This window comes from Staurois parvus, unplaced genomic scaffold (genome assembly GCF_062004578.1).
Source record: "Staurois parvus isolate SC_StPar_1 unplaced genomic scaffold, SC_StPar_1.0 ptg000187l, whole genome shotgun sequence".
NCBI classification, from domain to species: Eukaryota; Metazoa; Chordata; class Amphibia; order Anura; family Ranidae; genus Staurois; species Staurois parvus.
This window is the reverse complement of record NW_028317983.1, coordinates 7,321,516-7,347,131: the sequence shown is the minus strand read 5'-3', so window position 1 is coordinate 7,347,131 and position 25,616 is coordinate 7,321,516. Positions and strand designations below refer to the sequence as shown.

Sequence of the window (25,616 nt, the reverse complement as noted above, 5' to 3'; positions counted from 1 at the left end):
CAAGAACAAAGGAGATAAATCACTAGTAAAACATAAATGTTGATATAAAACGTTACAAAAAACTTCTTAATATGGCTCACAAAGTTTAAATAAAATAAAATTAAATAAGTATTGTTACAATATAGTATAATATCTGGTAAAATTGGTATAGTGTATGGTATATGTGTGTATGCATAGACATGGAAGCATAAGAAATATAAATATATAGGAAAAGAAAAAAAAAAATTATAATAAAAATAAATAAATAAAATTAATAATTATATGTACAAAAGATGTATATATGTGTTATATATAAGAACTATATAAAAATGTCAAAGGCGCTATGGAACAAGCACTTGCAGGATGAGAAAGCAGTGCTCGAAGAGAGCTCACTGGACAACATGCGTGCGCACATGTGTGTGTACATGTGTGTGTAACGCATCCACATGAGCAACTGCTTTTTAGTAAAAAACATGTCTATACATACATACATAAACCCACACACACATATGGAAACTGAATGAAAAAATGGGTGACCAATGAATGACCCATAGACACAAGCGCATGGGAATGCGGTCATACGCAAGCACCTAAGGGTGACACAATAAATATGAAGTGAGCAACCTAATGTGTAAGGATGCAGGGTAATGGTAGCTATACTGATGATACTATAGTAATCATAGCTGATGAAAATGAATATATCTAAAGCATACATCTGTAGTGGATGGTGTACCCACTATAGGTCACAAGGGAAATGATGGAACTAGCACTAAAGAGGGGGGGGAGAGAGAGGGAAAAAAAAAAAAGGAGGGGGTTTGGGAGAGAGACAAAAAGGATGAGAGTAGGACTCTAGGGAACATGTGCATCTCAGCAGAAGGTACCTATGCATAACGGGGAGTCAGTGGATGACCCCATGTATCTCAAGATCTTCATTAAGCCCAGTGGGTGAGAGGGAACCCAGAGTGAAGATCCAATAGGTCTCCCTCTTACATAGTCTTTGGAATTTTCTTCCACCATCTGAATCTCCTGTGATGGATTCAATCCCAAATACTTTCATGCCTGATGGGTCACCACTGTGTGCCTCCTGAAAGTGCCGTGGTACGGAATATTTGTTTTTGCCTTTATTGCTCTCCTTGTAATTAATGATGTTACATTTGTGTTCGCCAAACCTGACCCTCAAGGGGCGCATGGTTCGGCCAACATATAGGAGGCCACAGGGACAGATGAGCCCATAGATCACAAAAGAAGTACCACAGTTGATGAACTGCTTAATCTTATATGTACGGCCATTGGTGGCAGCCACCTCTTTCTTTCTGTGGCACATGTATTTGCAGGTTCCACAACTGCTCACACCGCATTTGAAACTGCCGCTTTGATCAAACAGGGCAGACCAAGGATCTCATCCTGCAAGTGCTTGTTCCATAGCGCCTTTGACATTTTTATATAGTTCTTATATATAACACATATATACATCTTTTGTACATATAATTATTAATTTTATTTATTTATTTTTTTTATTATAATTTTTTTTTTTTTTCTTTTCCTATATATTTATATTTCTTATGCTTCCATGTCTATGCATACACACATATACCATACACTATACCAATTTTACCAGATATTATACTATATTGTAACAATACTTATTTAATTTTATTTTATTTAAACTTTGTGAGCCATATTAAGAAGTTTTTTGTAACGTTTTATATCAACATTTATGTTTTACTAGTGATTTATCTCCTTTGTTCTTGTATATAGTATTGCATATGCATATCCATCCATGGTGCACTACATTGCCACACATGCCTGCGTCTCATCATATGACTATACTAGAATGAGAGGCACACACCCTGTAGGCTGCATCTCTATGAATTAATAAGTGTCTCTGCTGGGTTTCAGATCTACTCTCTATATTAAATCCATGTCCCATGGTTGTCTATGGCAAGCAGAGCATTAGGCAGCTTCGTAGCGTTGCTCATCCATCCATCCATTTATTTAAAGGCGAGCAGTGCAGTGCATCACCAGGGAAGGATTTTTATTATTTTTTATATATGTGTAACTTTCCATTTATTTATTCATTTTTCACTGTGCACACTTCTTATGGTTCATATGATTTTATGATTGTCACTAGTTTCAATGGTTTTATTTATACACATATATATATATATATATATTTTATAGACCTTTCGTGTTTACTTACACTATGTCGATTGCCCCTGTGACTCCTCCACCTGCACAGGGGAGTGTCCAGGACGGCCCATGTGACCTTTGGTTTAACTAGTAGTGAGCATATAAAAGAGGGAGCAGACATTTGGTCAGTTGGCTCTGAGGAAGAGGCGAGTCCTCGAAACGCGTCAGCCTTTTGGATGTCTAAACTCCCTATTGCGGACTGTTACTCAGCGCGGTGTTGATCCAGCTGTTCTTTTATGATGTGCCTTGACTATATTGTCGTTTGTGAGTACAACACCTACTTTATTTTTTATTAAACATTTTTTATGGTAATGCACTAGGCCTGTGCGCCCTCTTTTTGTTCTTTCCCCATTCAGTATATTTGGATTCCCTGGTCCATTTGAGGGCAGCAAGGTGTGCATGTTCCAGGACATTCTTAATGTGGTTGTAGCATCGAGTCCATCCCCAAGCGCAGGAGCATTTGTGTTTGCTGGCTGGTTTTAGCTGCCCGGGCATATCTGGCTTGCTTTTGTTCCATTTCTGGTTCAGCCTCACATTTTGGACAGATGGCCCCAGATTCTCATCAAGCACACCTTGATATAACATGGAATGGGTGGTATGATCCAGAATATATAACTGACTCAATGATTGCAAGCTGCCCATGTCCCAAAGCAGCAAACCAACTCCAAACCTTAACATTTCAACCACTATTCTTCAATTGGTATGAGGTTCTCCTCTTGAAATCGATTTGCACCAAGTGGGTATGGTCTACTGTTACTGTGGCCAAACAACTCCATCTTCGATTCAACAGTCCACAGTACACCATTTCAAAAGGCCTTCTCATTATTTTGTTTTTTATAAAAAGGTATTTATATAGTACCTGTAATTTATATTTTGCAATCATGTCAGTCCCTGACCTCAAGGAACTTACAATCTAAGATCCCTACCTCAAATGCATACATACACATACTGTACGAGGGCAGTTTGGGTGAGTTAACCTCTGCGTTAAAGCAGAACTAAACTCTCTCTCTAACAATTATTTTTACTCCTTATACTACCAGCATTAGTAAATAGATAGGAATGCATATTATATTTACTTGTTTTCAACTTTTTTCTTACATTTCTTCAGTTGTTTCCTGGTTTCTGGCCTAGGCCAAAACAATGTCATAGATCCCAGGAGTCTTCATGGGCATTTTTTTTTTCATCTGGAGGAGGGTAGGAGGGGCTTTCTTAGCCAAGCACACCTTCCTGCCTGCATGTCTGAGCTAAGAGCAAATGGATTCCAAGAAGTAAAGGCTACATGAATCCTCTGCCCTTGATCAAGATGGCCACAGCAAGTAATGCTAGGGGGTGTTTCTCAAAGTGATTTCTCAAGAAAACAAAACATGGAAACATGAAAGGATGGATGAGTTTAAATTAAATATTAAAAATGAATAAATACATTTCAATTTGTGGTGCTCAGCCTATCTTCTTGTATGGCAGGACTCTCTCAATCGCTGCACCAGCATGAGATGTCACTCTGTCACTGCTCAATAACTAACGTTCAAGATTAAGAAGTGTTCTGGCCAGTAACGAAGCAACACCCATTAGGAAATGGCATTTCAAGTAGGCATTTTCCAGGAATACCACATTACCAAGAGAAGGAACTGGAGAGAACCAACAAGAGTAATTACTGAGAGGTTAAGCTGTACTCCCTGTATGTGTCCAGCTGGATTTTGATATTGGAAGCCTGTAGGTACACAGCTTTAGGTGCCCCACATAAAATTCCTCTGCTGCTTTTATCACTTTTATCACTTTTAAACATCTGCATGTATTCTTGGGTCTTAACCTTGCCTAGAACATTGTTAAAATGTGTATTAAATTGCCTTTTGAGATACCCAACATCAGTAGAAATGGCTAATAAAACCTGTGACCGAGATTTATTTAGCTTTAGCATCCTCCTAGAATAAGTTATTAGAAATGTTCCGGTAAATTTATTTATTTTTTTAAGTTCCTCTGTAATCATTGGAGCAGTGCGTGATTATTTTTGGTGGTTGTGGATCTCACTGGCTGCAGGCTCAACGGTTTCCCCCTGCCTTCTCGTAGATTTTAGAATGTAGAGGGTTGGAAGAGGCAGCTCTTTAGTCTGAATATTTATGTGGTCTCAGACAATCCCTAGATGGGGGGGGTGCCCAGTAGGTGGCTGATGAGTGTATAAATAATCTGGGGCCTAGAGCAGCAGAGTTCTTGTCCAAGAAGACAGTGTAGCTGAAGTTGGCAGGAGTTCATTGACGTCCCAGCTCAGTGGGAGCTGGGGGGTCTAGTTTCTGAAAATAGGTGGAGACAAATCAAGGAATTTCACTGAGGATTTGTTCTGGGAATTCACTGGAGAAATCTCTGGTTGATATTGGGCAGAAGCATCCAAGAATCTAGGGACAGACCTACAGTACGGACCTGAGTGTAGGAATCTAGTGACTGTCCGCTGATACCATCCCTTTGAGTATTTGCTCCAGTGCTGTCGGTTTGGGACCTTTCCTTTTCCTTGGAGTCCTAAAGCTGCTTACTCTCCTAGTGTCTGCTGAAAGGGGGCTATTCTGACAGCTGTAGACAAGACAGAGTGATTTTTGTGCACTGTGTTCAGGAGTATTCCACAGCACCGCAACCAAATTCAACTAGCATTAAAACATAAAAAGACACCCCCAAGTCTGGTCATTGAGTTGAGAGACTGCCCATATTGATGTTTGCCTTCTCTATGTTTAGCGCCACATAGAGAAGAGTTGCATCCTAACCTCTGCCACCTACAGGCATATGCCTACTGTGTTATGAATCGAGCCCTCGACCCATGGCTTTGTTGCAATTTGGACTATATTACAACTTTAAAAAAAAGTTGGTTTTCCATTGCTGACTAAAAGTAATTTCTGCAGTGACTCAGTTTGCTCTACAGAACATGATCTTGTCTTGCCTACGTCAAACTTGCTTTAAGTGTCTTATTTAATGTGAGCTTTCCTAGCTTAAAAGGTTTTAGGAAACAAAAGCGCCATTATGTCTTACGCCATACAGCAAGGCACATCCCAATATCCTTAGTGGTTTTATCTGTAACGTCCCCCGTCATTATGTACAGAGGGTAGAACCTGCTCCACCATTTATTTCATTATTACCTTCCTTTCTATGAAGACCTAGCCATTTTGGGAAAAGCAATTACGTAGGTTGGATTGGTTGTGGACCAATATTATTCTTTGCTTTGTGCATTAAAGGGTGAAAGTAAATAGGAAAGGTTGCAGAGCTTGCACGGTCAGGTAAATATACAGTGAGACTTCGACAATCCCTCACACAGTTCTCTACAACTCTCTAAACAGAATTCATGAAGTTGAATGCAAATTAAGGCTCCATGCACACGGGGCGTTTTAATAACCCTGGTAATGTTAGCTGTGTAAAGTCACGTTAAAAACGTGAGTTTTTTAGCGTTTTTGTATTAGTGTTTAGCTGCGTTTTTTCACATTTTTAGAGGGTTTTTTTTTACCAAAAAAAACATTTTTTTCATTAAAAAAAATCCAAAAACGATGGTTTGCCACGATTTACCACGTTTTTCAGCATTAGAGTGTTTTTACAGCTAAAAAACTCCTCTAGAAACCCACTAGCCCTGGGCTTTTATTCCAGCCAAAAACACTGTTCAACAAATTTTTATATTTTGCCAGTTTTGGAAACAAAAGGATCCATTTCTTAATGAATTTCACATTCTGAGTTCAAATATAACAATGAAATTTGTCAATTGGCTCTAGTTTTTCTGTAAACGGAAAGTTTTCTACTATAGGCGTAATGACTACATAATGCACAATAATTATACGGATAGATGTCTTTCCACAAATATAAAGCAAGTGATATTGACTACATAACAAAGCCTAAATGGCATAATATATTGCATAGGATTACCAAGAAAAATTATAGCCATAAGCTAAGTTGAATCATTTTAATACTTAGGATTCTCACTAGTTTTGTCTTCAGTTTGTGTCGGTTTTGCTTCTCTTGGCTTTTCTCTTGTATTCGAGGAAAGGGCTATCTCTTACAACTGCACGTGACTACACGCTTCAGGTTCTTCCTCACTTGACTCAACCACGAAGGATTCTGGTGCTTTAGGAATTGGTAGCCCCTCTCCATGAGGAACTGGACGTATTGCCGATGGAATATTTGGATAGTGCACAGATAACTTTTTCTTCTTATTTAGCCCTTTTACAATTGGAGGCACCATACAAAAGTAACAATTACTAACATGATCTGTTGGCTCTCTCCAAATCATTGGCACAGCGAAAGGCATAGATGCCTTTTTTCCATTCAACCATTGCTCCAGTGCCGTCCCACAAGAATTGCAGCATATATGTGGTGCCCAGCTCTTGTCCTGGTCTCCTATCTTGCAGTCAAAATACAAGTTGTAGGCTTTCTTAATCATTCCTGTTATCCTCCTTTTTTGTGAGATAAAAGTCATTTCACCGCAGATATAGCAGAAATTTTCTGCTTTATTCACACAAGTTCGAGGCATTACTGAGTAGCCTATATTAGCATAAAACGAAATGTAAAGACGCTGTCGAACTACAATCAGCTACAGATACTGCAGCTTTTATGCAGTGAAGTGATGCAATTAAAGGCTAATATTGCATCATCTCAGTATACATGCAATTTTCTATTGGTCACCAGTATCAACTGCGCAATATGCAGCTGAAGTTGCATCATAATTTTGAATGGCTTACGTCATTAGATGGGTGAATATATCATGGAAACTAGAGCCAATCAACATTTTTTAGGGTCATTTTCGTTTTCAGCACCCCAAAATTATGTAAGATTAGCTAATTTTATCCCCAAAACTTTTTACCTGTTGAACAGTGAAATCGGCCCTGCCAAAACACGTTGATTTCAGTCTGTGTGTGTGTATGGACACATAGTATAACATGCTGGGGGTTTACTAGCTGTAGAAACAAATGTCAAAAGCCAAAAACAGCCTCTGTAAAAATGTCCAGTGTGCATGAAGACTAAAGCAGACTTTTCAGAATGAAAATACAAGGTTTGCTTACCTAGAAACATCTACAAGTATGTATTTCTTCTCTACCTCTCTCATAGATCACAATATCCCCCCCTCCACCCCCGACAATACTTTTATCTACTTTTTTCAGATAGCACGGTTTGGGCATCATCCAAGTAAGCATCTACTTCTTGGACCAAGATGCTGTGTGGGGTAGGTGCACGTGGTGTGGCCGACAGTAAGCCCACAGAGCCCCAATTTGACAAAAGTAATGTGTTGTAAAAGAAGTCTGACAAGTAGAAACAGGCCTGGCAGGGAGGCTCACCTGTCCAGGGCCACTTACAACTACATAGCTGTGAGACAGCGGTCTAAAGACCCAAAGATGGTGGCAGTGTCTGCCACAAAGCGCGGAATGCAGCCAATCCAAGGAGGAAGCTTCCTTTAGAGGTAGACATTGTCCCTTTACTCTCCCAACTACTCCAGAACCTTTGCCTACCACTATGCACTGCCCCTAACAGACTAAAATAGACTCTGCCTGACCCAAGATGGATACCAGAGTCACATGGGGCATGAGCATCCAATCAGATAACTGCCCCCGCGTGACCGAGGAAATCATAGAGGAAGCCAGTTCCTCTCCTCTCAACTTCCTCCATCATCTGCATTTCCATTGTGGTTCAGTGCGACCTGCAGTACAGAATACAGGCTGCACCTGCCTACAGCCGGCTCAGAGGTGACATTCATATAAATCCTGTGCCTGTGCAGCTTTTGGTCTTATTAGGCAAGAGAAAGAGCGAGCAGAACTCATATACTGAATGCTAATATTACAACTATTAACCCGTATTAGATTGTAAGCTCTTATGAGCAGGGCCCTCCTAATCCTCTAGTATTGTAATGGTATTATCTCTTTATATTGGAAAGTGCCACGAGAACAGTTTGCACTATATTAATCCTGAATAATAATAATGCCGTTTCCTGAATACTTCTCACTATAGTGGTCATTTAACTCTCATAACACCTGAACATGACCAATAAAACTGATGAATATACCAGAGTGGAAGCTGGCTGACTTGTCATGACTCTGCTTCCGGACGCAGAACGGACTGTCCTGAGTCTCCAAAACAATCTGTGGCTTCTTGAGCAGGAGTTCCATGATCCTTCTCCTCCGCCTGAAGTTCAGCCGAAACTGGTACAGAAGAGGACCGTCCACAAAGTGGTGCTTGTTTGACACTGCAGGTAAACGAGATAAAAGAATTCAGGCAGAGAACATGGCTCCTTTAGCAAGAATCATAGGTGTTGGTTTGGCAGAGCATTGATGGACTTAATTGGGTCCTATACATGGAAGAGATCAGCTTGATGTAAAATGCAAATGAGTGAACAGAAAAAAAACGGAATCAAATAAATATTTGGCGTGACTACCCTTGGCTTCAAACCAGCATCAGTTCTTAGGCTAGGTTCACATCTGTGCGGGTGGTGCCACTGAGGATCCACACGAAAATCCGTACAACCGCAACACCCGCACAGAGAAATGCGGACCCGAGGGCAGGTGCCATTAGTTCTAATGGCACGCTGCCCACACTGGAAAACACAACTGTACTGGGAACCGAGGTTCCTGTGCGGGCTGTGTTTTCAGAAGAAGTGCAGGGACTTCTTCCCTGCGTGTCACGGGGCACGGGAGTCCATTCAAATGAATGGGCTCTTGTGCCCGCGCAAAACGCGACGCACACGGCCACATATATTTTAACAGGGGCTTACACTTGCACACTTTGTTCAGGGATTTTGTATGATTAGAGTCAGGTGTATGATTAACCAATTATACCAAGCAGGGGCTAATGATAGTCAATTTCATGTGTAGGTTGAAACACAGTCATTACCTGCAACTGAAACAGTTGTGAAAGAGGCTTACATCTGGGTGAGGAACAGTCAAACTCTGCTACTAAGGTGAGGTTGTGGAAGACAGCTTCATTTCACAGGTCATACACCATGGCAAGACTGAGCACAGCAAGACACAAGGTGGGTATAATGCATCAGCAAGTTCTCCACTAGGAAAAGATCTCAAAGCAAGCTGGGGTTTCAAGATGTGCTGTTCAAGCACCTTTGAAGAAGCACAAAGAAATAGGCAACATTGAGGACCGTAGATACAGTGGTCTTGTTTGGGAAACCTGGCATCTGCTGTACTGATTATTTGATCTCTTATGATGACAGGTTGCTTTGATATTTTATACCCAGTACAGGGTTACTTTAATGACTAAAAGCCAAAATAATCAATGTTTGCACTGCCACCGGCCACTAGACTGTACACATAGCACAGATCTTTAACACACCGAAACAAAACAAGCTTGGAGGATGTTATTGTCGATTGCGGTGGTGATGTACAATTTGTGTGTCTGCTAACAGCCTGAATGAATGATCTATTATTTATACAGAAGAACATAATGTTCCCATTCATGGTTCACCCCATTCCATCCTTTTACACTTCAGATTTGAAATACTTTCCATAAAATTACAAGGTTATCCATTATTTTATTTAAAGTGATAATAAAGCTTACATTTTTTTTTAATACTTACTTGCTCTGTGTAATGGTTTTGCACAGAGCAGCTTTGATCCTCCTCTTCTCGGGTCTGCCGCTTGCTCTACTGGCTCTTTCCCTTCCCCCCCCTCACATCCAGTGCCCCCTTAGAAAGATGCTTTAAATGGGGGCACTCGTACGGGCTTGCTCCCGTGCCTCCCTGTCTGCATCTTCTAACACTGACAGGACGGGTCAGCCTTGCCCCCTGCTTCCTGATCACTAGATTTGATTGACAAGAGGGGGAGCCAAGCCATATGAGAAAAAAATATATATTTGAAATATATTTTAAAAATATTCTTCCCAAATATATTGCAATATATTTGAAATGCTACAATTTTGGCCATATTCAATATATTTCAATAAATATATATACATACATACACACACGCTACATGTTGAAATGCATTTTTATTACACTATATTTGAAATGTATTTTGAAAAATATTTTTCATATATTTTGTATGTCTTTATGTAAAAATATATGTTAAAATTACTTTTTAATGTTAAAAAAATCTGAAGAATATATTTTAAAAAATGTATTTTTAAAAATATATTTCATATATTTTGTAAATAAAAATGCATTTGAACATGCAATATATATATATATATATATATATATATATATATATATATATATTATATATATTAAATATAAATAATATTTATTGCAATCTATTGAATATGGCCAAAATTGTAGTATTTCAAATATATGGCAATATATTTGGGAAGAATATTTGTAAAATACATTTCAAATATAGTGTATGTCTTTATGTAAAAATATATGTTGAAATTACTTTTTTATATGTTAAAAAAATCTAAAGAATATATTTTAAAAAATGTATTTTTAAAAATATTTTTCATAAATTTTGTAAATAAAAACACATTTGAACATGCAATATATATATATATATATATATATATATATATATATATATATATTTATTTTTTTTTTTAATATATAATATTTATTGCAATCTATTGAATATGGCCAAAATTGTAGTATTTCAAATATATGGCAATATATTTGGGAAGAATATTTTTAAAATATATTTTTCTTCCATGTGGGAATGGCTCATCCTGCTATCAATCTGCCCAGTGAGGAGGGACAGAGCCAAGAGAGCTGCAGCTCTCACGCAGTGTGCTAGATTGTGATTGGGCTCAGGTAAGTGTAAATGGGTGAGGGGGAGTCTTTGACGCAGAAGCTTTTTTACCTAATGCATAGAGTGCATTAAGGTAAAAAAAAAACAAAAAAAAAAAACCTGGAGGCTTTAGGACCATTTTAAAGTTTATCCAATGGCAAAACTATTTTTAATGGGGTGTGAAGTGGTAAAGGGTTATAACTCCTGTCAGGTTTTTATTGTTTGGTAGCAGAAAGGGAAGGGAGCACCACTCCAAATGCATTTTGGGGTTATAAGATGCCCCCCACATCAGGACTTTAGCAATATAGGAATGAGCTTGGCTGTGGCCAATTAGTGGTAACATGCTCAGGAATAAAATATTTTAAATATAAGTAAAGGCAGTTTTTTTTAATTTTGGATAAAGTAGAGAGGAATTAGAACATCAATCGGGTCTTTTTTATTGCTGTCTGTGTCCCCCATTAGGGAGATTCATCCTCTCGCTTTGTCATGTTTACTGCAAGGGGAGTAAAAGTGAAAGAAAATCCCAAATATTGGATTGTCACCAGAACAGGAATTGAAGGAAAATCTTCCAATGGGGACACTAGTTCTGGTGACAGGATTCCTTCACTTTGGAGGCATTGAAATTTTCCCAGTGGGACACAGATAGAATCAATCAGAAAGTGATGAGAAACTCAGTTGAGTTTTCACCAGAACATAAATAGTGCGGAAATCTTCCAATTGGGAGTCTTAAGCTGGCTGGCTATAAAACAGTAGATTTCCAAATGTTCATATCAAAATTTTCAGAAAATTCGATGACTTGACAAATGTCATTTGAAAGTAATTCTAAATTTCATTTTCTTTTAAGTGATTTTGGAGTGAAAGTGCACTAAAGATGCAACATATAGGACTTTTAAAAATACACCACACCAGCAACATATTGGTGTGAAGAGTTTCATATTATATAAAGGGAGAAGCTTTTCATGTATTCTTTTTTTTTTAGTTTTTTTTTATAAACTACCCGCCTACCGGGGTAATTCTGACATTTCTCTACTACATGAAAAAAAAAAGGTTTTTTTGCTATAAAAATTACTTTATAAATAATTTTTAAGCAAAGGCCCTAGAGAATAAAATGATGGGTATTGCAATTTTTTTATGTCACATGGTAGTTGCGCAGCAATTTTTCAAATTTTTTTGAAAAAAAAAAACACTTTAATGATTTTTAGTGAACACAAACACAATATAATACTAATTAATTTTGTAAAATATAAAAGATGATGTTACATCGAGTAAATAGATACCAAAAATATGTCACAATATAAAATTGCACACGCAGGTGGAATAGTGACAAACTACAGTACTTTAAGTTATACATAGGCAACGCTTTAAAAGCCTTTACAGGTTACCAATTTAAGCCTGGGTTCACATATATGTGGTATATCCAGGGGCGGACTGACAACTCATGGGGCTCCCGGGCAATAGGGGATCATGGGGCCCCTGTGTCCTTGCCCAAACTCAAAAAAGCCTATGAAAAAGGTACCAGGGGCATCTCATGGGGCCCCCTACTGACCCCGGGCCCTCGGGCAGTGCCCGAGTTTCCAAATGGTCAGTCCGCTCCTGGGTATATCGCATGTGATTCGCACAGGAACCGCACCACATTCCTGCGCAAATCACATGCGAATTCTGTGCGGTGCAATTTGAACCATACATTTTGTATGGCTCTAATCACAACGCACCCGCTCCAAAAAAGTGCAGGACCCTTTTTTTTGAGTCTGCACTAGAATTGGATCGCATGGGTATTCACTTGTATGCGATCTGATTCTGCACATCGCACTGTGATTTGCGGACCGCTTTCAGGGTGTTGTTAACATACACGCCCGCAGCGGTTCGCATGAACGGGGTGTGATTCTGATGCGGAATTCGCACAGAAAACGCTGCATCAGTGTGAACCAGGGCTCAAGTTACACAGGAGGTTTGGTACTAGAATTATTGCTCTCGCTCCGACGTTCAATCCAATAAGTCACATGCATGGTGCGATTGTAGTTTACATATGCGTGCAGGGCCAATGTCTGCGTTTGCTTTTGCAAGCAAGGGGGGACAGGATGCTTTTAAAATTTTTATTTTTTTTTTAATACCTTTTATTGCTGTCACAAGGAATGTAAACATCCCTTATGACAGCAATAGGCAGTGACAGGTCCTTTTTATGGAGAGAACTCGGGTCCATTAGATTGGTCTGATCAGTTGCTTCACTGGCTGGTAATCTGCCAGTAAACACCACAGAGCCTAAACCGAAAGTGCCAAAATCCCTGTTGCTTCTGGTTTCTGGTGTCACACTGTAGGAGGCAGTGGTGTATTTAGGTTTTGTGCTCCCCGCCAGCGCAGAGAGAGACTGACACCAACCAACACCACCTCCCCCTGACCCCCCATTCCCCACTCAAGAAAGTCTTCCACTTCCACCACCCTCCATACACTTGCCACCCCATCTCCAGCGAGAGAAAGAAAGACACTCACCTTCACAGCTCCAGACATCCCCTGGAATGAGAGTCAGGCTCTGCATACACCGTCAAGCAGCCTGAAACCTCTCTCAGATCCCACCTGGTCCCCATGCCGCGTGTGTCCCTTCTTCTGGGGAGCAGTGCTGCCCCCCTGAAAAATGCCACCCTAGGCAAATGCCTTGTTTGCCTTGTGTTAAATACACCCCTGGTAGGAGGAACAACATCAATTTCCTCCCACTGTGTCCAGGGGGAGCTGATCCCGCCAGTCGCATCTTTACCAGGCTCCCCATTCGCACAGGAGAGCCCGGTAAAGGTGGCGGCAGGAGGGGGTGGGACCCCCTATTGCCAACTGGAAAAGTAATCCAGCAGCTGCATAGCCACTTGGACTACTTTTATATAAAAGAGAATCGCTGAGGCTAAAATATGATCCTGGTATCATGGTTGAGTGGTAAGTGGTTAGCACTTCCGTGTGGCAGCACTGGGGGTCATCGGTTTGAATCCCAACCACAGCACTACCTGCCTGGATTTTGCATGTTCTCCCTGTGCCTGTGTAGTTTTCCTCCGGGTGCTCTAGTTTCCTCCCACACTCCAAAGACATGCTGGTAGGTGAATTGGCTCCTGTCTAAATTGTCCCTAGTATGTGTCTGTATGGATGTGAGTTAGGGACCTTAGATTGTACACCCCTTGAGGGTTAGGGACTGATGTGAATGTACAATATATGTAAAGTGCTGCATAAATTGATGGCGCTTTAAAGTACCTGTAATAAATAAATGTTTATTTTTGGGTTTAATACTGCTTTAATAAAGTCCTGTTTTCCACATACGCACCTTCCACAGAATTTATTACAATTATTTCCAAAACATTTCAGCCTGTGAGCCATACTCACACATTAAACCACATGAGACCGAGTCATGCCAGTGTTATTAATCATCACCTGATATTTCCATAATAGAATTTCAAAGAGGTTACAGAATCCAGCTTGAAGCAACAATCAAGTCAAAATTGAGAATGAAGGATAAAAACATATACAGTAGGAGATGCAAAATGATGGGCTTTAGTCCCCTTTTGTCAGTAATCTGCTCATAACCCAGGAGAGGGATTCCCAAACACTCCCCTGCAGGCTCCTCGCCGTCCTTCGCACGCGCAGCTTAGTTCTGATGCTTTGTTCCATAAGATATCCAACACCAGCAATCAGATACAAACCAGCCTTGAGCCTGGGTTCACACTGATGCGGTGCGGAATTTGCAGCGTTTTCAGCGCAAATTCTGCACCACATCACAATCGCACTCCGTTCATGCAAACCGATGCAGGTTAAGTTAAAGCGGAGTTCCACTCACCCTGTCAAAAAATAAAAAAGTCAGCAGCTACAAAAACTGTAGCTGCTGGCTTTCAAAAATACAGCCACTTACCTGTCCCTCGGTGTCCCCCGCAGCCCATTTCAACGGCTGTCCTGTATTCCAGGAGGCCGGCATCTTCAGTGTTGGCACCCGGCTGTGACGGCTTGTGGCTTCATGCGCATGCGCGAGTAACGCTGAGCTTCATGAATGGTCCTGTATTCTTCTGGGACCTGTCACATGTCCTGAAAGACTACAGGGAGGGAGGACATCTTCCCTTTCCGATCGCCTAGGCGATCAGACCGGGTACCTGTCAAATTCGGATACCCACCCCCTAAAGGTGCCAATCCTTAATGGGGAGCGGGGGAGTAGTCCTTAAAGCGGAACTTCCCTTTTTGGGTGGAGCTCCGCATTACCAAATACCCCGAAAGCGGTCTGCAAAACGCGCTGTGATGTGCAAAATCAGATTGCATAGGTGTGAATACCTATGCGATCCGATTCGAGTGCGGACCCAAAAGGGGGTCCTGCATGTTTTTGGTGCGGGTGCGGTGTGAATAGAGCCATACAAATTTAAAAAAAGATTCCTTTTTTTCGAATCACGTGATATACCGCACTGCACATATGTGAACCCAGGCTGAAAGATCGAACGTGCTTGCACTCACCGGAAGCGCAATATTAACGCGCATGTAATAAAATATCCGGGAAGACACTGGTGGTCATCAGGGTACTGGCAGGACAGGGGGCTCCACTGGTACACACACAACACACAGGAAAGGCACTCCAGACCTCACAGCTTGGACCCTCACAGCATACAGGGACAGCTCCTTCTATGCATCTCTACCAGGAAATCGATTGCCAAAACGATATTACTCCACCTTAATTGGCTCAAAATCAAGCCACCAAACAGAAGAATTTGGATTGTGTAGTATTTTTTATTAATCCTTGGCAAAAATATTTTCAGGGTTTTCTAGTGAATGTAAGTTACGGCACAGGTACTGTATATGCAGCAATGGTGAATTCAGCAATAAAGATGGCCGCCGGCCTACCATGCGGCATCGGCGGCGAGACGTCATTGCGGCAAGGCTCCTCCCTGTGAGGGTCCGAGCTGTGAGGTCTGGAGTGCCTTTCCTGTGTACCAGTGGAGCCGCCAGTACCCTGATGACCACCAGTGTCTTGCTGGATATTTTATTCCATGCGCATTAATATTGCGCTTCCGGTGAGTGCAAGCACACTTCAATTCCTTATCACGGAAGTCACGAGCACGGAAATTTGATGCATTTCTTCTCTGGACTGCTTTTATCTCAAGACTTCTAACTGATTGCACAATATCTCCAAATTGTTATATTTATTGCAGTTATATATTTTACACATTTATTTGATATATATCATTTTTATGTGAGTCGGTTCACCGATGTATTATCCATTCACTTTTTTTCTCGTCACTCACTGACAACACTTTTGGTTACACTATTTAGCGCTCTTTTTGGCGCCATATTTTTGCACTTGTCACTTTCTTACTATTTAGCACTGCGTTTTATACTATTGACCTGCATCTCAGTTGGCTCAGCAAGAAGAGCTTCTGCCAGATGCAGTAGGGGTTGTAGTTTCATCTCCTGGACCTTAACGATTGATAGCTCCACACCCTCATAGATCATGTTTCATTCATGTGTAATGTCCTCTAGGTTTATCCAGATAAGTTTGTGGTTTTCTTTTTTTTTTTTTTTCTTTTAGATGGGAGGCTGACTAGCAGCCTGGGATGAGTCGGCTTACAGTGAGGCAGGAGCTCACCTCAGGACAGGCTGGGAGGTACAGGTTAGGGCTTCTGGAGCCCTCCCACCTTTCCAGAAACCAGAGAACCTTCTGAAACGGGAGGAGGAGGGGAGGAGACCCAGATCTGCATGTTTGAGGAACCTTAGCCAATCTCCTGGCAGGAGACTGGGCATGGTGACCAGGGCAACCCTAAATATGACAGAGCCTGGAGAGAGAGGGGAGTCAGGTGGAAGACAGACTGAGAGGAAGGCTGAAGTGTGGAGCCTGGAAGGGGGCCCCAGGGAAGGGAGCCTACCTACAGGCTGGTTGCTGGACAGGAGGTTCTCCACTGCCCAAGGTCTCTTAGGGAAGACATCCTGAGTAGCAGGGAAGGAGCCAGCCCAGTGAAAGGTCTGAAAGCAGCTAATAACCCACCATGCTGACAGGACAGAGAAAGTACTCCTACACCCCCTGGGCCAGATAAGGGAGAGGGCAGTCAGGCGCAATACCCAACTAGTCTTCACCTGGGACTGCTTAACTGCAAGCTCTTGGGACCCCCTTGCTCAGGGATACCAAAAAAAAAAAAAAAAGCTCAAGGACTGTTTTACTGACTCTTAAAGTATGGAAAATGTGTGTTGCCTGGCCGTGCAGAGCATAGGGAGACCCAAACCAAACTCCATGGCCCTTACAAGGGTAGTGTTACACATGGATGCTGTAGTATGGCTTCTATGAAGAGTGGAAAGGGTGGCTATAATCGGGCTCTCTTGATGAGAGCCTGCAACAGCCCCTTAAGTTCTATTAACTCTTGCCACACCCAAAGATTACGGTGGTCAGGAGTGAATGGAGAGAAGGATTTCAACTAATAGAAGAAGCATCAGCACATGGGGCACATCCTACTGACTGTAAGTGATGTCCCTTGTGCTGATTTTTTCTGTTTTTGATTTTGGCTGCACTTAGGCTTTAAACAGGTCTACCTATACTTTTGTTATGAAAAAAAGAGGCTAAAAATAGTTCTATAAAATCAGAATTCTAGGACATATATCTTTGTTTCTTTCATGGTTAACTTTTGCCTAACGGATTTTATTTAGCATTTGAATTTATATGGTGTCCACCTCTGTAGCTTCCGTCTGTTCGAAAGTTGGAGCTTTTTATGTAACACTGAGAAGCATATCTACATAAGACAATAATTAAATAGTTAAGGAAGCGTTGACAAGAAAGGGAAGTAAAACAGAATCTTGTTCAACCGCAAACCACCGAGTGAGGCTTGTGACAACAATGTCATCATCCACTCCACTACAGAAATATCTCCATTTGGGCCAAATTAAAGAAAGGAAAAAGTTCTGCATTCCACATCATCCCCGTCATGGACTGTGTGTTATATACTAAAGGTAAATATAAGTTGTCTGAATAAAATTTGGGGCCTAGAGCAATATATAATGTGGGTCTTAAGTTTATGGCATTTGCAAAGTAGTTAAAGCTCCCTTACAACCAGCCTTACATTCAGTCTTGCACACATGTACAGAGTCTGGCTGAAAAAAAACAAAAGTCCATCCAGTTCAACCACTAAAAAAAAAAAAAAAGTTATAATGCTACACCCACAGTGGATTCAAAATAAGGCAAACAACCCAGCAAAGCATGATCCAATTTGTTCCTGCAGAGGAAACAAATCCTTCCTGATCCCCCGAGAGGCAATCAGATATTCCCTGCATCAATTTTACCTATAGATGTTAGTATCCAGTTATATTCTGTGTATCCAAGAAAGAATCCAGGACTTTTTTAAAGCAATCCACTGAGCTGGCCAGAACCAACTCTTGAGGGAGTCTATTCCACATTTTCACAGCTCTCACTGTGAAGAAACCTTTCCGTGTTTGGAGAATAAATTTCTTTTCCTCCAGACGTAAAGAGTGCCCCCTTGTCCTCTGTGATGACCTCAGGGTGAACAACTCTACACCGAGTTCACTATATGAACCACTGATGTATTTATACATGGTGATCATATCCCCCCTTATGTATTATACATGGAGATCATATCCCCCCTTATGTATTATACGTGGCGATCATATCCCCCCTTATGTATTATACGTGGAGATCATATCCCCCCTTATGTATTATACGTGGAGATCATATCCCCCCTTATGTATTATACGTGGAGATCATATCCCCCCTTATGTATTATACGTGGAGATCATATCCCCCCTTATGTATTATACGTGGAGATCATATCCCCCCTTATGTATTATACGTGGAGATCATATCCCCCCCTTATGTATTATACGTGGAGATCATTTCCCCCCTTATGTATTATACGTGGAGATCATATCCCCCCTTATGTATTATACGTGGAGATCATATCCCCCCTTACGTATTACACGTGGAGATCATATCCCCCCTTACGTATTACACGTGGAGATCATATCCCCCTTACGTAATATACGTGGAGATCATATCCCCCCTTACGTAATATACGTGGAGATCATATCCCCCCTTACGTATTATACGTGGAGATCATATCCCCCCTTACGTATTATACGTGGAGATCATATCCCCCCTTACGTATTATACGTGGAGATCATATCCCCCCTTACGTATTATACGTGGAGATCATATCCCCCCTTACGTATTATACGTGGAGATCATATCCCCCCTTACGTATTATACGTGGAGATCATATCCCCCCTTACGTATTATACGTGGAGATCATATCCCCCCTTACGTATTATACGTGGAGATCATATCCCCCCTTACGTATTATACGTGGAGATCATATCCCCCCTTACGTATTATACGTGGAGATCATATCCCCCCTTACGTATTATACGTGGAGATCATATCCCCCCTTACGTATTATACGTGGAGATCATATCCCCCTTAAGTATTATACGTGGAGATCATATCCCCCTTAAGTATTATACGTGGAGATCATATCCCCCTTATGTATTATACGTGGAGATCATATCCCCCCTTATGTATTATACGTGGAGATCATATCCCCCCTTATGTATTATACGTGGAGATCATATCCCCCCTTATGTATTATACGTGGAGATCATATCCCCCTTATGTATTATACATGGTGATCATATCCCCCTTATGTATTATACATGGTGATCATATCCCCCCTTATGTATTATACATGGAGATCATATCCCCCTTATGTATTATACATGGTGATCATATCCCCCCTTATGTATTATACATGGAGATCATATCCCCCCTTATGTATTATACATGGAGATCATATCCCCCCTTATGTATTATACATGGTGATCATATCCCCCTTAATCTCCTTGTTATGATCCGCCAGGTGGTGCCTCAGGCTGCCAACTGACAGACCTACTCAGAGCGTGGGGTCTAAGCCCGGGCTGTGCTTTCACCAGAGCCCCTGATGGTGGGGATGGACTTGAAACAGTCCCGGGCCAGGTCACGACCTCCGAGCAGGCCCACCAGTGGCTGAGGAGACCTTTGGGGACAGGTACCGGGAGAGCCAGATATGAAGAGGATGGCGGCCCCAGCAGGGTAGTAACGGATCGTGGGCCCGTGAGGGTAAGCGGGGTACAGAATCGGTAGGCGAAGAGTAGTCGGGTCACACGCAGGGTCAGCAGGGAAGTCAATCCGTAGAATGGTCAGGGCAATCCGGGTCAAACGCAGGAGCAGGCAGAGTAGTCAGGACAATCCGGGTCAAAACGCAGGAGCAGGCAGAGTAGTCAGGACAATCCGGGTCAAACGCAGGAGCAGGCAGAGTAGTCAGGGTCAATCAGGGTCACTAGATAGGTGCAGGAACTCGGGATCACAGGAAGACCTTGCGGCAATCTGTGACAGTGCAGGGCATCTTTAAATAGTGCGCCCTGCACTGTCATTGGCCGGCTAGGACGCGCCCCCGGCTGTCATTGGGCGCCTGAGGCGCGCCCCCGGCACCTACTGTGCATGCGCGGCGTCCTGTCAGCCGCGGCTTGCCGGGACCTAGTGCCTGTGTCCCGGCGCGATCTGCCGCCAATGCGCATGCGCGGGGGACAGAGCCGCGATCGAGGAGCACGGAGCCACGATCCCTGACACTCCTCTTCTCAAGAGAGAATAAATTCAGTTCCTCTAATCTTTCCTCATAGCTGAGCTCCTCAATTGGTGCCCAAAACTGAACTGCATATTCCAGATGAGGTCTTACTAATGATTTGAACCAGGGGAAATGATATCTCTCTCTCTGGAGTCTATACCTCTTCTAATACGAGAGAGGATTTTGCTCGCTTTAGAAGCCGCAGCTTGGCATTGCATGCCATTATTAAGCTTGTGATCTACCAGAACCCCCAGATCCTTCTCCACCATTGATTCCCCCAGTTGTACCCCCCCTAGTATGTATGATGAATGCATATTCTTAGCCCCCAAGTGCAGAACCTTTAATTTATCAACATTAAACCTCATTTGCCACATAGTTGCCCAATTACACAGAGCATTGAGGTCGGCTTGTAAATTGGAGACATCCTGTAAGGACGTTATTCCACTGCACAGCTTGGTGTCATCTGCAAAGACTGAGATGGGATTTGTAATCTCAGACCCTATATTGTTTATAAATATATTAAGAAGTAAGGGTCCCAACACTGAACCTTGGGGTACACCACTGATGACCCCAGACCATTCAGAGTATGAATCATTAACCACTACTCTCTGAATACAATCTTTTTCCAAGCCCATAGACTTTACCTTACACATTAGCCATGTATGGGGAACTGTATCAAACACTTTTGCAAAATTAGTGCTCCTGCACTGAAAATGCTTACTCTGATTTCACTGCACACTGTGATGTTCTCACCGTGTGCATTAGATACTGCAGCAAGTTAGAGCCCGATTCATTTCCTGTCCTTTTCCACCCAGCCTGACTGTCCCACGGTCCCTGCTCCGCTCCTTTAATTTTTTGGACTTCAACTCTTTCAATCAAGAAGGCACAGCATCACATGTATTGCCTTGGATGGTCTGCATTCAAAAACCTGCATAGGAATGTCCACTCCTCCAGACTGACATTCACCCATCAAGTCATTTTTTTATATTTCCATGACTCCTCCCAAGAGCCAGTCCACTGCTTGTATCAGAGCTGAGGGCTCTTCAGAGAAGTACTGAGGCAAAGTGTATGTACAGAACCCTTCTGGCCCCTCCCACCAGCCATGATCTGTCTTCATTGCGAAGCACAAAGCCCAGCGATGGTGCCAAAGGGTCAAAAATAAAGTATGTAATGAAAATGTAAAGGTTTTCCTTAAACAATTCAATCAGCATGAAAGGGGAAAGAAGGAACCAGAGAATGCAAAAATATAAGAAAATTAAAATGCCAGCTGTGTGTGTTTAATATCAGGCTATAAACTAGTAGGTTTAACAAAATTGTATAATTTAACACATTCGACCTATTGTCGTTTGAAAGTAGTTCAAAATTTTGTTTGCCTTTAACATTCAATTTTAGTATGAATAGGCTGCACTGAATGAAAATCACATACACTGTTAGGAATCCACTTGCTTGAAAAAAATATTTCATCCTGTTCCTTCAAATTTTCTTTTTACTGTGGTTGATTTGAACCCATTACCTATTACAAAATCGAATGAACATCCTAAAATGTAAAAATTTAAACATAATTACTAGTGTATAGCCAGCTTTACTTTACCTGTAGCTGAAAACCCTATACTATTGTGTCACTATGACTATTTTTGTAATTTTGTTTTAGCATAAATAAACGATTAACTTTGGTTATCATGCATTGCTTTTAGAAGCTAGGCTTCCCCTATTCATATACTAATGAACTTGTTGGGCTGGTTCTTGGAGCTCATGCAACAGGAAGTGATATTGGCAGGAAGTAAGGGGAGGGAACAAAGGACTGGAACATAGCCATGTGTTCAACACAAAGGAGCAGCACCAATAATTTTGGGGGACTCCATAACATTATAACAACGAACGTCTGTGCCAAAGGGGACTTCACAGAACCAAAAGGAGCAATTTCACTTGGGGATGATGCTAGCGCCTGATTTCCTGCAATCACTTGTAAAGTAGAGCTTGGGGTCCTCGTTGAATACAGATATCATGAAGCTACCATAACCTGAGCAAAGTGACTTTTAGCGCAGGGCTTAAAATTTTGAGTCTAGACCTACTAGCCAGGCACAAACCTTACTCTCCACCAGTTGTCCCACCCAACCTTGCCCAGGTCCGCCTTTAACCCCACCTCCAGCCCGTCCCCAATCCAGCCCCCAACCACGCCCCCTTAAAGCTTAAAAGTAGAAAACATATACGGTGTGCATATCCGGACAGTCTGTAATAATTATTGTTATATATTTTTTGTTGTTTTATACCTGTGTACACACTTTTTTTGCCTTTCAAAATCCCAGGGGGATATTTCCATAGTTGTTGTCTGTTTCAATATTTGGGATGTTGGCAAAAACAGTGTAAATGGTGGGGCATTGTACCCAATTTCCTAGTCTTTGTAATCTCACCAGGCCAGACACAGACAACAGTAAAATACATCGGTTCTAGCCCTTTCTCTCTCTAAACAAAACTTCAAAGAACTGAGTGGTGCTCCATTCTAACTGTGACAATGAGTAATGACCTGTAGCGTGCATGCAAGCAGCTCACCTTAAACTGGCCATACACAAGTCATTTTCCCCCAAAGCGGTGGAGAGTGGGCCTCGTGTCCCCCCGTGGCGGCGAAGAAGAAACCGGAAGTCGGCTTCACAACCAGTCTTGGAGCGCAAGTGGAATGCAAATCAATCCCCAGGGCCTGGGGATCGCATTGCAAGCCACCCGCTCCATTGCAAGCCACCCACTCCATCTGTGCTCGCCACAAAGGGATTTTACGTTGTATTTGGAGAGCGGAAATTTCAAGCCCTGTTTTAGCGTATTCCTTTTGTATAGAAACCATTGTTCATGCCGATTCAATAAGAAGGTTAGGTAGTGTATGTATGTATGCATGCATGCATGTTGTATGTATGTTTGTAATACTTTGTATGTCTTGAATTGTTTTTCCACAATTGTATGTACAGCATTTCTGTTTAGTAAAGCACATTAATACACTACAGAGGTTTTTATGCTTGCTTGTACCACAAAGTGACCGTAAAAGATACAACACAAAACAGTTATCTACACTGCTGAGTATGGCTACATTTAAATCATTCATTTTAGGTGGAGGTAACTTGGTAACGGCTTGTGAGATTACCCATTCACTAATGGCATCGAGTCAACAAGAATTGTAACACAAAATTTGATTGTATTGTGGGAAAGGTCTATTTTTCTTTCTTAAGAACCATTAAAAAATGATTGAAAGCAAAATCTGAATTATAAAGCGTTAAAATGACTTAAAACTAAATCCAAAACATAAAGCCATTGAAGTCAAAAGATGAAAGTGCCAATTTAGTACTACAACCTCCCTTTTAATTTGACCTATTTCTTGCAGCAGAAGACAGTCGGGGCTGAAATTCTTTGTATTCCTAAAGCCGGCAGATAATTATCCTTCTGTGCAATTAAGATCTGAAAAAATCCATTCCATTTAATTCCGTGGATAGTCTAACCAATTGAACTTCCTAGAATCACTGTATTATAGACAGATTAGACATGCTTTACACAACAATGAAGAGATTTGTAGGTAGAAAGTGATAGTTTAACACATGGAACACCAGACATAGCTGACATCCATATCAGAAAGTCAAAAATAAAAATGTGCGTACATAGGGCAATTAGCAAAGGTTATTTAAAGCCAGCCATAGAGGACCAGAACAATGTTTTAGCACTGGGGAATACCTGGAGATGGGTGGACTGACCATTTGGAAACTCGGGCACTGCCCAAGGGCCCCGGGTCAGTAGGGGGCCCCATGAGATGCTCCTGGTACCTTTTCATAGGCCTTTTTGAGTTTGGGCAAGGACACAGGGGCCCCATGATCCCCTATTGCCCGGGGGCCCCATGAGTTGTCAGCCCGCCCCTGCCTGGAGAGGGCCTGGTGCCCTGGATAGGAGGGATTTGGTGGCAGAACATTGCCTGACCTGGCAAAATGCCACTGCCAAGATTGGCGAGAAGCTGTCTACCTTGACAATTTGGAAGTAAAGCTTTGAACATTTGTTAGACGTGCCTCTTTTGCCATCAATGGTCTATCCTTTGAGCTGGCACCTGGGTCAGCCAGGAAGAATGTGGGGTGAAGTGTCAGACATGGTAATATAAATGTGCTGATGAATGTACGCTATTTGGCTTCCTCTGGAAGCGGGAATTAATGTAAATTAAAATAAGAAGCCTGTTGGTGGTACCCAGAAAGGAAATTATATGCCCAAGTTCTACCGACCCTACCTACATATGTATGGCTAGCTTAGAGTTGGTGTACATAGGTCCAGAATCTGCATGGATCTATCCATTTCATGTCCAAGGCAAAAATGTTCTTCTGGTTAGAAGACCTGCCATGAAGAACCAATATGTTACAGAGCAAAGTGAGGAGGTCAGTGCTCAAGTGTACAATGCAATTTCAGGTCATGTTCTTCAGGTTTGATACCTTTCTGAAAATAAGAGCTTTAGTTATTTTCAATGCACTTACAATAAACCTGCCATGACTCCTGTACCAAATTAGGGTGGAACCCAGACAAAAACTGTAATGAAAGGATAATTTTCTATTTTACGAGGAGAAGAGACGAGCCTTTAGGGCTTCTGTTAATAGGCATTAAAGCTTTTCTCTTGACGAGTTTGTGAACATAGATCTTATAAAGCAGTTCCTTGTTTTTGCATAGAACACAGAAGAGTTAAAATTTGTCATTTTTTTGTCAAAATTCTTGGTTGTTTGGTTTTGGATTAATTACTGTGCTGGCTGCGACACATGATTTTTGTGTTGCGATTGAAAGTGCCTGATCCAACATGCTGGATTTTGTTTTGAAATACGAAACAAATGATGGCACAATCGTATGTACCATTTTTGTTTTTCGATTGGCAAAACGTTCAGTTTTCAACTCGTCTATGGAGGTTCTGCTACTTAGCTACTTTCAATAATAAAGGACTGCTGTTGTGTTTTGTATCCAAACCTTAGCTAGCATGGGATCTTCAAGAACTGGAGATGTGTATCTCGGCCATACACAGTTACTTGTTTTTTGTGTTGTGAAGCCACGAAGAAAAATCACAGCTTATGTCCAGTAAAGCCTTGATGACTGTATTAAATGAGGTATGAGCTATTTGCAGGAGCCATGATTATCAGGATTCTAGGAAAAACATTTTTTTCCAGATTCT

General features: G+C 41.6%; 1 protein-coding gene across 1 annotated transcript in view; it reads right to left on the bottom strand.

Moving 5' to 3' along the window:
- Nucleotides 1-25,616, bottom strand: part of DEPTOR (DEP domain containing MTOR interacting protein) — a 129,151-nt gene that overhangs the window by 24,717 nt on the left and 78,818 nt on the right. Inside the window, exon 6 of the mRNA XM_089677539.1 lies at nucleotides 8,186-8,365. Coding sequence (XP_089533665.1) covers nucleotides 8,186-8,365 — 180 coding nt within the window. The remainder of the gene's footprint in view (nucleotides 1-8,185; nucleotides 8,366-25,616) is intronic.